Source organism: Hemicordylus capensis, chromosome 15, assembly GCF_027244095.1.
Source record: "Hemicordylus capensis ecotype Gifberg chromosome 15, rHemCap1.1.pri, whole genome shotgun sequence".
NCBI lineage: Eukaryota > Metazoa > Chordata > Lepidosauria > Squamata > Cordylidae > Hemicordylus > Hemicordylus capensis.
This window is the reverse complement of record NC_069671.1, coordinates 19,777,620-19,791,922: the sequence shown is the minus strand read 5'-3', so window position 1 is coordinate 19,791,922 and position 14,303 is coordinate 19,777,620. Positions and strand designations below refer to the sequence as shown.

The 14,303-nt window shown below is 53.8% G+C and overlaps 1 protein-coding gene across 5 annotated transcripts in view; it reads right to left on the bottom strand.

Moving 5' to 3' along the window:
• GIT2 (GIT ArfGAP 2) overlaps window positions 1–14,303 on the bottom strand; it is a 30,165-nt gene that overhangs the window by 13,746 nt on the left and 2,116 nt on the right. For 4 of the 5 annotated variants that reach the window (XM_053279924.1, XM_053279927.1, XM_053279928.1 and 1 more), the window contains 12 exons: window positions 13,378–13,511; window positions 11,493–11,605; window positions 9,951–10,056; window positions 8,728–8,814; window positions 8,477–8,607; window positions 7,153–7,247; window positions 6,468–6,513; window positions 4,774–4,825; window positions 4,335–4,407; window positions 3,055–3,152; window positions 2,667–2,778; window positions 1,365–1,507 (listed from right to left, as the gene is read on the bottom strand). In XM_053279924.1, the coding sequence (XP_053135899.1) occupies window positions 1,365–1,507; window positions 2,667–2,778; window positions 3,055–3,152; window positions 4,335–4,407; window positions 4,774–4,825; window positions 6,468–6,513; window positions 7,153–7,247; window positions 8,477–8,607; window positions 8,728–8,814; window positions 9,951–10,056; window positions 11,493–11,605; window positions 13,378–13,511 (1,190 nt within the window). The remainder of the gene's footprint in view (window positions 1–1,364; window positions 1,508–2,666; window positions 2,779–3,054; window positions 3,153–4,334; window positions 4,408–4,773; window positions 4,826–6,467; window positions 6,514–7,152; window positions 7,248–8,476; window positions 8,608–8,727; window positions 8,815–9,950; window positions 10,057–11,492; window positions 11,606–13,377; window positions 13,512–14,303) is intronic. The other variant, XM_053279926.1, reaches the window with a different exon arrangement.

The window sequence follows — 14,303 nt, the reverse complement described above, 5'->3', positions numbered from 1 at the left end:
AATGTTCGATGTTAGGCTGGGATTCCTGGTCCATTGGTTCTTGGATGGTCTCTGGTCCAGTTTCAGAGCTAGAAGCCCACAAAAAGGGTAAAAAGAATACCTTGGGCATGGTGTTTATTCCCACCGCTACTGCTTTTATGTACCCACATAGGCCAGCTGGCGTATTTAGTCAATTAATCTGGTTAACCAATGCAAAACATTTTGGTCAAAAGGTTCCCCCGAATAACTGGACCACAGACTTGTTGCTTTTTCAACATTTTAATGCAAGTTGTTAAAAAAACTAGGAACAGCAAGTACCAGTTTAGAAGAGGCATTACTCCTTGTATGAGAGAGATGGGAATGCCTCTCCTAGAAAGATGCCTGATGCAACCAGGAAGAAAGCAAAGAAAGGAAGCCTTTCCCCTCAGAGCAGGGGTCGGCAACCTTTCAGAAGCAGGACACCAAGACTTTGGGGGTGGCTTCAATGGGTGCTGCTCAAAGCAGAACTGGCACCCCGCCTTGCTAACCCCAATCCCCACATCAGCCAGGCCGTGACGTGGCCCCACCCCCGCTGCGCGGCCATGCTCCATCTGCGACTGGGCTGATCTCCCCCTCTTCTCCTCTGCGATGTTCAGTGCTTTTCCGTAGCCAGATTTAGAGAGCACAGGGAGGAGAGCTGGCCTTGTGCTAGCAAGCACGACTTGTCCCCTTTGCTAAGCAGGGTCCACCCTGGTTTGCATTTGGATGGGAGACTACATGTGTGAGCACTGTAAGATATTCCCCTTTAGGGGATGAGACCATAGCTGACTGAAAGAGCACCTGCCTACTTGCATGCATGCAGAAGGTTCCACGTTCCTATTTTCACAAGGAAAGCTGGTTAGCTCACAGATCAGCAAAAAACAAGAGTGAAAGAGGATCAGTGCAAAGCTTGCATGCCCCAGCAAGAGAGCCGTTATGATCAGGCAGGGGCGCCATCTGCCGCTCGCCTGGGGCAAGCAGGAATGGCTTGTTGGTCTTTAGGCAAGCCGCAGTGCCTGTCCTCCTCTCCGCCACCATACTCTTGAGAGGGGCTGGAACGGCACCACCTCTTGGTCTGCCAAAGCCAGGCTCCTTCCGGACTGGGGTCACAAGGGAGCCAAGCTATCCCAACTGCCCTTCCAGGACCGAAAAAGCCTTGCGAGGGAACCAGGCGAGCTCTGCCCATCTTTTTCCAGAGGAGGAGGACAGAGTGCTGGGCTTGCAGGAGACGGTCCTGGGCCCAGGTGTTCAGGCAGCATGCAGTTCGCACAGCCAGCCACCGGGAGTGGCCCCTGAGGGCCCGGAGGCTGGAGCTACCCAGCAAAGCCTCGCCCGGCCTCGCCACTCTCCGGATCTGCACAGGCTACCTTCTGCCGAAGTGCCTTGGCGGAGCCCAATTCCAGATCCACCTCTTCGTCCGAGGCGACGCTGTCGTAGTCAGGCTGGTCGTTCTCCTGACTCTCCGTACTGTGCTGGCTGCCAATCGATTTCAGGATCAGTTCTACGTTTTCTGCAGAAGCAAGCAGAAACCACCACATTGCGGAGATCCGTTCACCACATGTCGTCCCCCCCGCCAGACAGAGGACAAGTTCCCCGAGAAATAAGCACCACCGAGAGGTCGAAGGCAAACTGGAGGTAATGGGCAAATGGGAGTGGGGGGCCGGTTGTTTCCTCTCAGGCTTCCCAGTCCGGGTTGATTAGAAATGGCCAGCATCCAAGACGATGTAACCCCAAACCACCCCGCTCTTCTTTTTAGCTGGCACAGAGCCCTCCTGAGGCAGAAGAACTACCTGGGACTGAGACCCCAGACCGCTGGGGACTGTCAGTCTCAAAGCCAGCACCGTGATGTAAACCCAGAAACAAGAGAGTGAGGCTTGAAAAGGGTTAGGGCCATCCATTCTGATCTCCAGCGGCCAAATGCTGGAACAATTAAAGCTGCCCACAACTCAGAGGGCAGAGATTTTATTTACTGTTAAATTTTTTATATTGCCTTTCATTAAAATAATCTCAAGGCACTTTACAAAACATTTAACACAATATAAAACCATACAAACTGCACAATAGGAATTAAAGTGGAGCAAATATACTGCTTCTCAACAAAAGGTTCCAAAGTGATTTACATAGAGAAACAATAAATAAATAAGATGGATCCCTGTCCCCAAAGGGCTCACAGTCTAAAAAGAAACATAAGATAAACACCTGCAACAGTCACTGGAGGTCCTGTGCTGGGGGTGGAGAGGGCCAGTTACTCTCCCCTTGTTAAAGAGAATCACCATGTTAAAAAGGTGCTTCTTCGCCCAGTTAGCAGGGGTAAAAATACCCCTTATATATTTGTGTATAAAAATACAAATCTAATTTAAAAATTTAAAAACACATATAATATAACCAATAAGATACAAAGCAGCAGCAAACAAAACGCTCATTCAGAAGCCTGGGTAAAAAGCCAAGATTTCATTTGCTTTCTCAAAAATGTAATGGAGATTGGAGGATGGAAGCTCACCGGGAGAGCATTCCAAAGTCTGGGGGCCACGACTGAGAAGGTCCCGTCCCACGTACATGACAGGCGAGCCTCCCTCATTGTCGGCGCACGGAGCCAGCCCCCCACCCCACCCCCCATGACCTCGTGGAGCGGGCCGAAACCTCAGCCAGCAATTCAGAACGAGGCTCACCTTTGGAACTGGAGATGGGATTCCCTTGCTGCCTCCGCTTGGCATCCCCGAGGATGTCTATGACGAGCGTCGCAAACTCGTGGGCGTTAAACCGGGCCAGTTTCTGCCTCCCCTGAAAGAAGCAGAGCAGCAGCACAAACTGGCAGGGAAGCTGGAAGCAGCTGGCAGGGAAAGAAGGTAGACCACAAGGCACCCCCCCCCCACACACACACACAATGCTGGGCTCCCAAGTCAAGGAGTCGCCCATCCAGGGGAAGGCAGATCAGAGCCACCCGACTGCTTTAGCTAGGATGGGGAAACAGGTCTGGCCACCTGGGCATCGGGAAGGCTTATGCCCCCGCAATCCCCAATTAGTAGAGCTGCGGGGGGAGTTCCCAGGGCAACGTACCTGATTCCTTGTCGAGGAGTATTCTGGATTGACGGGGAGGAAGGGGACGACTGTTGTCTCTGTGACCAGGGTGCTGTGATTCTGAGTGGCAAGCCACACTGTTTCAAGGAGACAAAGTCAGGGCTGGTCATGCCGTCATGTTTCTGGAGAAAGATGCCCAGAGCCTCGGAAGTGGCCCACCGGCTGATGCCTTCAGACATATCCCGGGTGCAGGGGAGGTGGCAGGCATGACTTGGCAGTGGAAGGAAAGGCGCTCTGCACATCCTCAGTGGCATCCTCTTGTGCATTAATTCACGTTTGCCAACCAGAGAGCTGCTGGGACTGAGCTCTGCCCCAAATTAAGCCTTGTGCCTCTTTGGCCCCATATTAAGAGCCACCAAATACACAGAGAGGGAGACACTTTCCTTCCTCTCCCATAACACTAAAATTCGGAGTCACGCCTTGAAACTGATGGGCAGGAGATTCAGGATGGCCTTTAAAGGCCACTGTGGCTGGGGGGGATGGAACCTGCAGCCCAACAGAATCTGGTGACCCAAGTGCGAATCTCTACTCTGAAAGGCAGAGAATTCCACAACCTAGGGGCCACCACCGAGAAGGCTGTATATCAAAATTCATGGAGATTCACAGAGGAGGGAAGAAGACCTCTAGATTCCTATGAGCCACAGTAAGTGAATTGAACCTCCGTGTTCAAAGGCAGTTTACTCCAGGACACCAGGCACTGGGGACAAGCTGCAGGGGAGGGCATGTAGGCTCCACGTTCTACTTGTGGGCTTCCCAGAGGTACCTTGCTGGTCACTGTTAGCCACGAGACTAGCAAGTGATTATGGGAGTTGAAGTCCAGAAACCTCTGGGGACCCAAGTCTGAGAAGCCCTCCTTTATGGCGTTGCTCACCATGAGTGGTAAAGTGAGCAACGTTCCCACAGTGTGACGACGTCAGGAGATGGGCTCAGCAGCGTGCGAGGAGGCAGTCTTGACCAGTGTTCCTTCTAACGGGGATTCCCAGATGTTGTTGCCTACAACTCCCAGAATCCTAAACCAAAGGCCATTTCAGCTGGGAATGCTGGGAGTTGTAGTCAACATCATCTGGGAATCCCTGTTACAAGGAACACTGGTCCTGACACAAGGTTGGCCATAAGAGGCCCCAGGTAAGCAAGTACGCCCAGGTCAGTAAGCCCCTGCCTGCCCTTGCAGGGTGTGACTATCGGCGGCCCCCTGAACACACAGCAGCCTCTCTCCTGGGCCTGCTGTGGGCAACAGCCTCATAAGGAGGAGAACACACCTGCGTCCGTCTCCCGCCTGTCCACCTCGTCGTAGACATCCATGGCAAGTTCTTCAAACAAGCGATTGTTCAGCTGAAATGGAGGAAAACACACCTGGCTGAGTTGTCCTGTCTTGCATAGCAGCAGCTCTGCCGGATCAGGCCCAAGCAGCCCAACCCAAGGGGCCTGGGGACTCACTCTTCCTTCTGGCCCCAGGGCCCAATCCAACCTTGCTGCGCCACTGACCTCACTAACTTCAGAACTCTCTGCAACTAGGATATTAAAAATGCTTTCAAAAAGGCCAGAGAAGCCGAGACCGCAACGCTCATGCCTTTATCCCCATTACCTCCCCTCTATACATCCCTCTTGGGCTGAACCTTCTCCCAGAAACGTCTCAGGCGACAGTCAGGACATGCAAGTGGGGAGCAGAGTAACACCACCACCACCACCTCCACTCACCGACTGAAGCTTCTTCTTCGCTGCCTTGGCCAGCTCCGACACATCTAAACTGCTATGAAAACAAAAGGCAGTCATGATATCTACAAGACTGGATTTAAAAAAAAATTTTAAACATCCATCTAGGAAGCAGAGCAACGCAAAGTACGAAGTTAGCACAATGGCAGCATTGGGTTTTCTTTTGTCCCAGAATACACACAGTCACAATTTATCTTGGAGAGAAGAGCTGGTCTTGTGGTCGCCAGCATGACTTGTCCCCTTACCTAAGCAGGGTCTGCCCTGGTTTGCATATGAATGGGAGACTAGAAGTGTGAGCACTGCAAGAGATTCCCCTCAAGGGATGGAGCCGCTCTGGGAAGAGCATCTAGGTCCCAAGTTCCTTCCCTGGCAGCATCTCCAAGAGAGGGCTGAGAGAGATTCCTGCCTGCAACCTTGGAGAAGCCGCTGCCAGTCTGTGAAGACAATCCTGAGCTAGATAGACCAATGGTCTGACTCAACAGATGGCAGCTTCCTATGTTCCTGTCTGTTCGGCTTATCTCCAATTCCTTGACCATCAAGTTCTCGGAACAGCTTACCACATTCCAGCACACTGTTGTAACCCCCCACCGCTTATGCCCCACTTCTTCAGGAACCCCCTGGCCCTTGCAACAGGTGCAGCTTTGCTGCAGTCCACCCCAGCCCTGTATCTTACAACTCTCGTTCCCCACACCATTGTGGAATCCATTCAAGAAAGCCTGCCCCATTACCCTCCCAGTCTCCCAGCGCTATCCCAAGCGTGGCTGCCTTGCCGCCAAAGGATTAGATCTCTTTGGAGCCGCCCTTGGGCCACGGCCTGAAGCCTGCTGTCCCCACACGGGACTGCTTGGCAGAGAGGAGCCCAGCCCATTCTGCTCGAGGCGTCTTCTGAAGCTCCAGAGAAATGTAGACTGTAAGGGCTGGGGTCAGAACAAGGAGGGGACCTTGGGGAGGGACCCATAAGCTGCTCCCACACTAGGTCCGATCAACCAGAACCCACTGCAGCACAAGAACCACCTTGAAGTAGCTTTGGACTGTGTCGAGGCGGGGCGGGGGGGCATTCAATTAGCTGCATCCTTGTTTTACAACTGGCTTTCCGTGGTCATCGCAGGCTGCCACAAAGGCCATTTCTGCTGCAGAGTCAGCACCCAAATAAATCAAGCACGTGTACTTGTCAACACATACACACAGAGAATGCAAAAGGCACAGAAGCATACTTACAGCCGTCTGGATTCCCATGTACAGCAGGAAGGGGGGAAATACATTGCTGGTTATGATCAGTCTGTGCTCTGTACCTAAGCTACTGGCAGATTTTAGATCAGGACTGCATGGTTTCACCCTCCTGCAGAAGTTAAGACTACAGCTCCCATCATCCCAGACTATTGGCCCCCATGGCTGGGGATGATGGGGGCTGTAGTTCTGGCAGGCCAAAGCTGTGTGGCCCTCTTTTGGATCCACCCCATCCAGCGGGAAAGACTAAGTGCCAGTCCAAGCAGTTCACAGAAGACCCCCCGGGAGAGGCTTAAAGGGGGGGGGCAACATCACAGCCCACAGGGGCATCATTTTTCACCATCATTTTTCACCATCAAAGAACAAAACCAAATGCCTTCTTGCTTCAGAAGGCCCCTGATCTGGGAAACGGCATGATCAAAACATTCCCAGGGCTTCCTCAGCCCTCTTACCTGTCTGCCATTTGAGGTATAATGAAATGCTGCCCGGTTTTGTGATCTGAAACGGAAGTTGCAAGAGCGCGTTAGGAGGGCTGCCGAGGCCGAGGCTGCGTCTCAGAAGGCTCCTCCGTTTTTGAAGCAGGGCCACTTTGATTAAAAAAACCCTCCCGTGTGAGAGCCACTCCCCACTGTGCAGACCTCCCCACAGAGCCAGGTTCACCCTCCGTCCAGTCAGGGGCTGTGCCACCTGAGCCCTCCAGCTGCTTTGGGACTACAACTCCCATAATCCCCAGCCACAGTGGCCAAAAGGCAGGGGTGAAGAAATGCTGGCTCAGTTTATCAGCCAGACAAAATAGGTTATTCATCAAGCTAGGTTGTACACTGCTCATCAAGACTTTTCTCACTCGCCAGGTATCATTTTTCCACTCGTCACAGACTAGTAGACTAGTGGATTTCTGCAGCCCTGCCAAAAGGTATGATGGGAGTTGTGGGCCGACATATGCAGGATGGCCAAAGTTGCACAGCCCTGTGTTCAGTCTTCCAAGATGTGGAGACACGGGGCAAGGGGGAGGCAGGGGCTGGTGGCCACTGGGCCCGCTGATGCCCACGCAGCCCATCTCAGGCCACAAGGCAGACAAAAAGTGGCCCTGAGTAGCCTGCTCACAGCTCACCCTCTGAGCCCCAGCTGAGCACTCACCGGGTTTCCTGCCACAAAGGTAGAACGCCAGCCTGTCCGTCAGCTCGTACTGGATTTCCACGAGGCGCTCTGCCAGCTCGTGGTGCCCTCCCTGCCTAGGGGGAGAAAGCAGGGTGAGACTCTGTTCCTATTAAAAGCGTGCACTTGCTGCCTTTCTACAGCTTGGGACGGTGTACGACAAGTGAGCGATAAAGCCAACAAAAAGGCCGAGCGAATGGGGCAACAAAATAATCTCACTAGCCAGCGAGACCCAACACCAAACAGGAGAGGAGCATTTTATCTTTTCCTCTTTTGTTTCCACAGGTCTATCCTGCTCTTCCTCCAAGGAGCCCAGAGTGGTGCACCACAGCAACCCCATGGGGTGGGCCAGGCCGAGAGAGAAGCGACTGGCCCAGAGTCACCCAGTGGGTGTCACGGCTGAAGGGGGATTTGAACTCGGGTCTCCCCGGCCCCAGCCCAACGCTCTGACCTCTATACCGTGCTGGCCCCAACAGGCGGCCGAGAGAGGGGAGGGGAAATGGCAGGCTTCAGTGGAAGAGGCTGCCTGCAGGCTCTTTGGGCCCCTTTGTCTTACAAGGAGCTGGAGCGGGGCTTTAGAAGAGGGGGCACCCTCCGAGGCTTCACAGTACCTGGAGCCACACCCCGAAGCAAACTGGCCACCAATGCAGCTGCGACTGGGTCAGCTGGAAGCAGGCCAGCAGGCACGTCACGTGGCGCCATGCTGCCCTAGCTCAGGGCTGCTCTCAACTTCAGCCCACCGGCAGAGGCTGGCCTACAACTCCCATACTGGCCACTGTGGCTGGGGATCATGGGAGCTGTAGTCCAAAAACAGCTGGTGGGGGCCAAGTTGAGCAGGCCTGCTCTAGCTGAAGCGTCCCGGCTGAAGACAAGGGCAGCCCCATGGAGAGGCTAATGAGGAGAATTCACCCCCATGTGGCACAGCAAGAGCGAGGGCACTGGGGAAGCCTCCTTGGCTGGGAGCCTGCCCCTCGACCTGGCCGTAGGGAGAGGGACATCCGCTGCCAGGCTCTCTGGCCGGGAAGGGCTGGAGGACTGCCAGGGAGCCAGGGAGAGACTCGAGCTGCCCTCCGACCCCCATCTCTGGAGGTCACTGGAGCTCCAGGGGGAGATGGGGAAAGAGAGACGCTGAGAAAGTTGTCCCTGCACCATTCCACAGTGACATTTAAGACTCACAGGAGGAGTCACCCAGCCTAGCCAGCAGACGACCAGAGGCACTCTTACTGTGCACCGTGGGGAGGGTGTGTGTGTGTGTGTGTGTAGATGGGGCGGGGGGGGGACACCCAGAATAAGAGGAGTAGCTCACTTTGCATAGTCGACTGGAGTCTTCCCACTGGAGTCCTGCGTGCCAGGATCAGCCCCGTACACTGCCAGCAATTCCGCTTGTAAAATCTGGCCGGTCTTGGCAGCCACATGAAGCGGGGTGTTCCCTTTCTCCTACAAAGAGGTTTAACATGTGTTGGCTGGGAGAAGGCCCCCACCGACAAGCCCGAAAGGATGACTGCACACTCTAAAAACGGACTCGCGCCCAGCTAGTAAAAGGCGGCGTTCCCTTACGGGGTGGAAGAAGTTGGCCTGAGCGCCGAGGGACAGCAGCCGCAGACAGGTCTCCAGGTTGCCAGTCCTGACGCTGGAATGGAGTTGCTGAAACCAAGCAGAGGAGGCAATTCCAAAACCAAGCCAGCCTGCAAATCCTTGGGCTTCTGCAGAGGAGGCCTCCCTCGCCACAGGTGAGAAACCTCCCTCTGAAGAGCCACCAAGTTCCCAGCACCCATTTCTCTCCCATCTCCAGCCAGGCGTCACTGCATCAGTCCCAGGCGGCTCAACCCCCTCCCTCCTTTTCACAGGGCCCACACTTTGCAAAACACTCGATTCATTTGCACTCTGGCTGCCTGCAAACCCTGCGGAGGTTCTCTCAGGGGTCTCAGGAACAACAGCAGCTTTATAGCTCAGGAAAAGGGGATGACAGAAGGAGGTAGAAGAGGTTCAGAAAACGAAACAGTGCAGAGAAAGAGAAACATTACTCCCTCTCTCCATGACGTCAGCACTCAGGGTCACCTGATAAGTTAGCAGGTTCAGGACAGGCAAGGGAAGGACCTTTGTGCCATTCGTAAATTCATTTATGACATTCACTGGCCACTAGCTAGGTGACTACTAGTTACACACGGCAAGAAATGCTGGGGAAGCACGACAGAGAAGGGTTATCCTTCCTTAGGAAGACATGAAAGAGGTCTATAAAATGATGCATGGTGTGTAGAGAATTATTTCTCTCTCTCTCGCAACACTAGGACCAGGGTTCATCCCATGAAACTGATGGCCAGGACATTTAGGACCAACAAAAGGAAGTATTTTTTCCACACAGAGCATCATTAATCTATGGATTAATGCCACAGGATGTGGTGATGGCCAACAGCTTGGATGGCTTTTAGTTGGGCTCAGACAAATCCATGGCGGACAGGTCTATCCGTGGCTACGAATCTTGAGGGCTATAGGCTACCTTAGCGTTCAGAGGAAGCACGCCTCTGAATCCCAGTTGCAGCAGAGCAGCAGCAGCAGAGAGGGCATGCCCTCCTCTCCTGCTGGTGGGCTTCCCAGAGGCAGTTGGTGGGCCACTGTGGGGAAACAGAGTGCTGGACTAGAGGGACCTCCTTGGGCCTGATCCAGCAGTGCTGTTCTTACCGCTGTTGCCTTCATACGAGCGTTAAGGAGCTGCTTCCTACTGAGTCGAACCCTTGTCCCCTTAGCCCAGAATGGCCCACAGCCACAGGCTCTCCCCTTACCTTACTGAGGTCTTTGGCAGTCACGCTGTCGTCATCCCGACATGGCAAGCGATGAACAAAGGCCAGCATCTGGTATTTTGCTCTGATGAATTCCGCTTTGTTGGGGCTACAAGAAGGAGCAGAAGAGAGGGACTGAGACCAGTGTACTCTGTAGTTTTTTAAAGCTGTGTGCAGAATGAGTTTCGTTCTGGGCAGCAGTATCAAGGCAGTGTGTGTGCACTATGTGCATTCAGAGTAGGGCCTTCCGGATTCAACCTGAGCGGGATCTAAAACTAACTGAGGAGACATAAAAACCTGTGTGAGTGTGCAGACACACACACACCTTAGAGGGAACACTGACTGGGGCACAAGATTTCACTCAAACACACGGAGGCATGTCAGGAGCAAAGTCTGCTAGCCTGGCAACCAGCAGGAGCAAAAACCGAGCCCCTCACGGAATGCCACAGAAAGAGAAGAGCAAGCCCAGAAACAGCAGTTCTCACAAACAGGGTCACTCCCTGCCTTTGTTTCTGGCTCTGCGTAACCCAGCAGCTCTCTCCCTACTCATCCCAGGCAGTCCAGCAGAACACGTTACTGGGCCACCATTTCAGGATATGAGATCTGTGCCATTTTTAGAGGACCCAGCAAGTCACACTCACGCGCGCACAGGCCAACATCTGGCTGCTCCCTGCACGCTCTGACCTACCTGCCAGGGACACCCCGTCACCTCCTGGATCAGGCCTCAAGTCAGCTGGGCCGTTTGACTGGCTGGCACTAGCCTTCCAGCACTTCAGTGGCCTGGCTCTTCCCACCACCCTCTGCGTCCTCTTCCTCCCCGCCAGTTCTCCACCCTTCCTCAAGGACACATAATCTCTGCCTTGGAGAAATGGGGCTGACCGGCCACAGAGGACAGGGAAGTCGTTTGCAGTTGGGAGACTCGGGGTCCTTGCAAGCACCCTCCATATAGGCACCGAGGAGTCGACTGCGTTGGGACCCTGAGGTCCTTCTAATGCAGCACTGTCTACTCGGGCTGGCAGCAGCGATCCAGCATTCCAGGAAGAGAGGGGTCTTTCCTAGCCCTACCTGGAGACACTGCAGAGGACTGAGCCTCGGTCCTTCTGCAGGCAGAGCGGGGGCTCTGATACCACTCAGATACGGCCCCATCCCCAATTCCTAGAACTGCGGGCAGGGTGACCCAGGATATAAGGAAGGTGGCTTGAATGCCGCATGCTGAATTTGAAACAAACAGTCAGACGTCGTTCAGTCCAGAGCCACCCCAAGGGCAAAACTTCATTCTGGAGTCAGACATTGAGTTTCATGCCAGGCAAGTTGATCATGTAAGCCCCTAGTAGCCTGCCCACCCCGCTACCCCACTCCCACTGGCTCCCAGAACAAAGCGTTGTAGTCACATCTGCCAGCAGGACTCTCTGCTGGCTTGCTGAAGCAGGAGGCTGGGTCAGGTTTACCCACATCTGTTGCTGCTTTTGTCACGGCCTGTTCAAGACAGCAGTGCTTCAGCCCCTGGGGCCCCCAGGGAAACAATGTCCCAGTGGTTCCACTTACTGCACTTTGTCCTGGGGGTTTGCTTTGCGTCGCCCACTCATCACCGACGCAGGGTCTAGCAACGAATGTTCCCATATGGAGTTAGCACCGTTATTGTACAACGTCTCCACCATCTGCAGGAAAAAAACAAAAACAAAGCAGAACACACACAAGCGTTGGAGTCTCCGTTTTCTTATTGTCCAAAGCAGATGCACAGCTGGGGTGGGAATCGCCCCATTGCCGGCCCTGAACAGCCTCAGGGTTCTGCAGGCTGGGCACTGTGACTTTGGACAGAAAGCCGGTTTCAAAAACAGCTGAAGCAGATGCTCAACGACAGGAGAATCCATCACATCTAAGTACAAATCTGCGGGAACTGGAGGGTACAAATCTTTGCAGACACATTCCTGAGGTGCCAAACTATTCTTTAAACTCTTCAACACCACAACACAAGTGCAGGCTCTGCATTTTGGGCTCAATGCAGGGAAGTTGTCCACTTCAAAGCATCAACTCCGCCCTGCAAAGGCCACGGACTGATGACCGGAACTTCACTCCAATGCAGCTCATTCGACCCATGTCCAACGCAAACTCTCTGAATGGAGACCACCATGCAGTCTGCTCTGGGGCAGGATATTTTTTTCACTGCAGCAGCAGTTCCAAAACCTAACTGAGGAAGTGTTTGAAGTTTCTGTCCTGCCATGTGAATTCACATGCCGGGGGCGGGGGGTGGGGGGAGATGCACCCAATCCTCAAATCAATTTAAAATACAGTCAACTCAGGAAGTTCCTTAAAAAAAAAAAAATTTTTTTTTTTTACATTTTATATCCCACTCTTCCTCCAAGGAACCCAGAGCGGTGTACTACATACTTAAGTTTCTCCTCACTACAACTGTGTGAAGTAAGTCAGGCTGAGAGAGAAGTGACTGGCCCAGAGTCACCCAGCTAGTCTCCTGGCTGAATGGGGATTTGAACTCGGGTCTCCCCGGTCCTAGTCCAGCACTCTAACCACTACACCATGCTGGCTCTAGCTCAGTGGAAGAGCCTCTGCTTCACTTGCAGAAGGTTCCTCGTTCAACCCCTGGCAGCATCTCCAGGTAGGGCTGGAAAAAGGCCCAGCCGGAAACCTTGGAGAGCTGCTGCCAGTCAGAGTAGACAGCACGGAACTAGACGGACCGAGGGTCTGACTCAGTAGGAGGCAGCATCCTACATTTCTATGGGGGTAGTGGAGGCACACACTACTGTTTGCAAACCCTCCTCCCCGATTCTGCACAGAGGCACCGGGGACATTACAGAACATTCTCAAATACACCAAGTTTTAAGAAAGAAAACATTAACGCACAGCGCCACTATATGAGGAGGCCATTTCCCTTCCCACACTGCCTTCTCTGCTGCAGAACAGGCTGCTGGCAGCCAATCCATTTCCAAGCACAGCTCCCAGCTGCTGGTGCTTCCCCGTAAAGCCCTGTGCAGCTTGGGGCCTGGGTCCAAGGCTGGCCGCCTTCCTCCCTGCCTGTACTCCGGGGGGCTCTTCTGAAACCCTTCTCCAGGTGCCCCTGCCTTGGCAAGCATGGCGGGTGCTGAAGAGAGAAAGGGCCCAAGCTCCGCTCGCCTCCTGCTGCTGCTCCCCGTGTCTTCCCGGCACCTTCTAATTTACTCACACCTTTGGTAATGTTTGCCAGTTCTGTTTTAACGCTGCCGCTCGTTTCACCTTGTATCGCTGCTCTTCACCATTTCCCACAGCTTTCCGTTTCACATCGCACCGAACACACACACACACATATACACGAACATACAGGCCAGAGTCAGGCCATTTGTCGGCCTCCATTCAGAGAGTTCGATCCGGACGCTGCTGGCGTGGACAGCAAGTCTGGAGGCCAACGGCAAGGCGGGACGGAACGGGCAGACCGTACCTGCAGCAGCGTCGGGGGCCACGGGGTGTGCTTCAGGTGCCGGACTTGGGAGATGTGGCGGCCCAGGCTCCGATGGACGCTACAGCACTCATCACAGATCAGGACCCCCCTGTTGATGGACGCCCAGCATGGGTCTGGAAGAGAACACGGGGGGGGGGGCACCTTGAGCAGAGCAGACAGAAGCAGCAAAGAGGCAGGCGCCTAGCGACGGGGTCTGCTAACGAGATGGCCAGACTGCCCTTGGCCGGGCCGGACATGATCGGCCATCTGAGCTCCCGCACACGCAAGCCGCATTCTTTGTTTAGGGCTCATTTCAAAAACCAATGCACACAACATGAAGCAAGGAAGGAACCGGGATTGATACTGACTGCAGAGGAGACACCCAGCGCACACTGCGAAGCGAGCTTTCAGAGCCACGTGAGGGTAACTCAAAACAGGAAGCATGATAAATATCAAGACAAATTTGGCCTTGAATCACAGGCTGTGCTCTTGGGGCAAGCAGAGCAAAATAGGAAGTTCACTCACAGGCAAGCGGCGAGAGGCCTGTAGGTGACGCCGGAAGAAAACAGTCAATTTGCTAATCAAAACTCTAGGTACTTAGAGCAAAAGGGGCACTGCTTGAAAAGTCTAAAGGACAGCAGAGGAAAATGATCAGGCCCCCAGAGGTGGCTGGACCATCATCTCACACACCCTGCCACCTGCCTATTTCCCGTAAAAGGGCCTCCGAACCGGTCCATGCACATCTCTACCACATAAAGTCATCCAAGCTGGTGGCCATCACTGCATCCTGGGGCAGAGAGTTCCACAATGTAATTATGTGTCGTCTGAAAAAGTATTTCCTTTTGTTGGTCCTAAAACGCCTGCTAACTGGGCAAAGAGGCACCTTTTAATGTGGTGATTCTCTTTACTGAGCAGGGGGAGAGTAA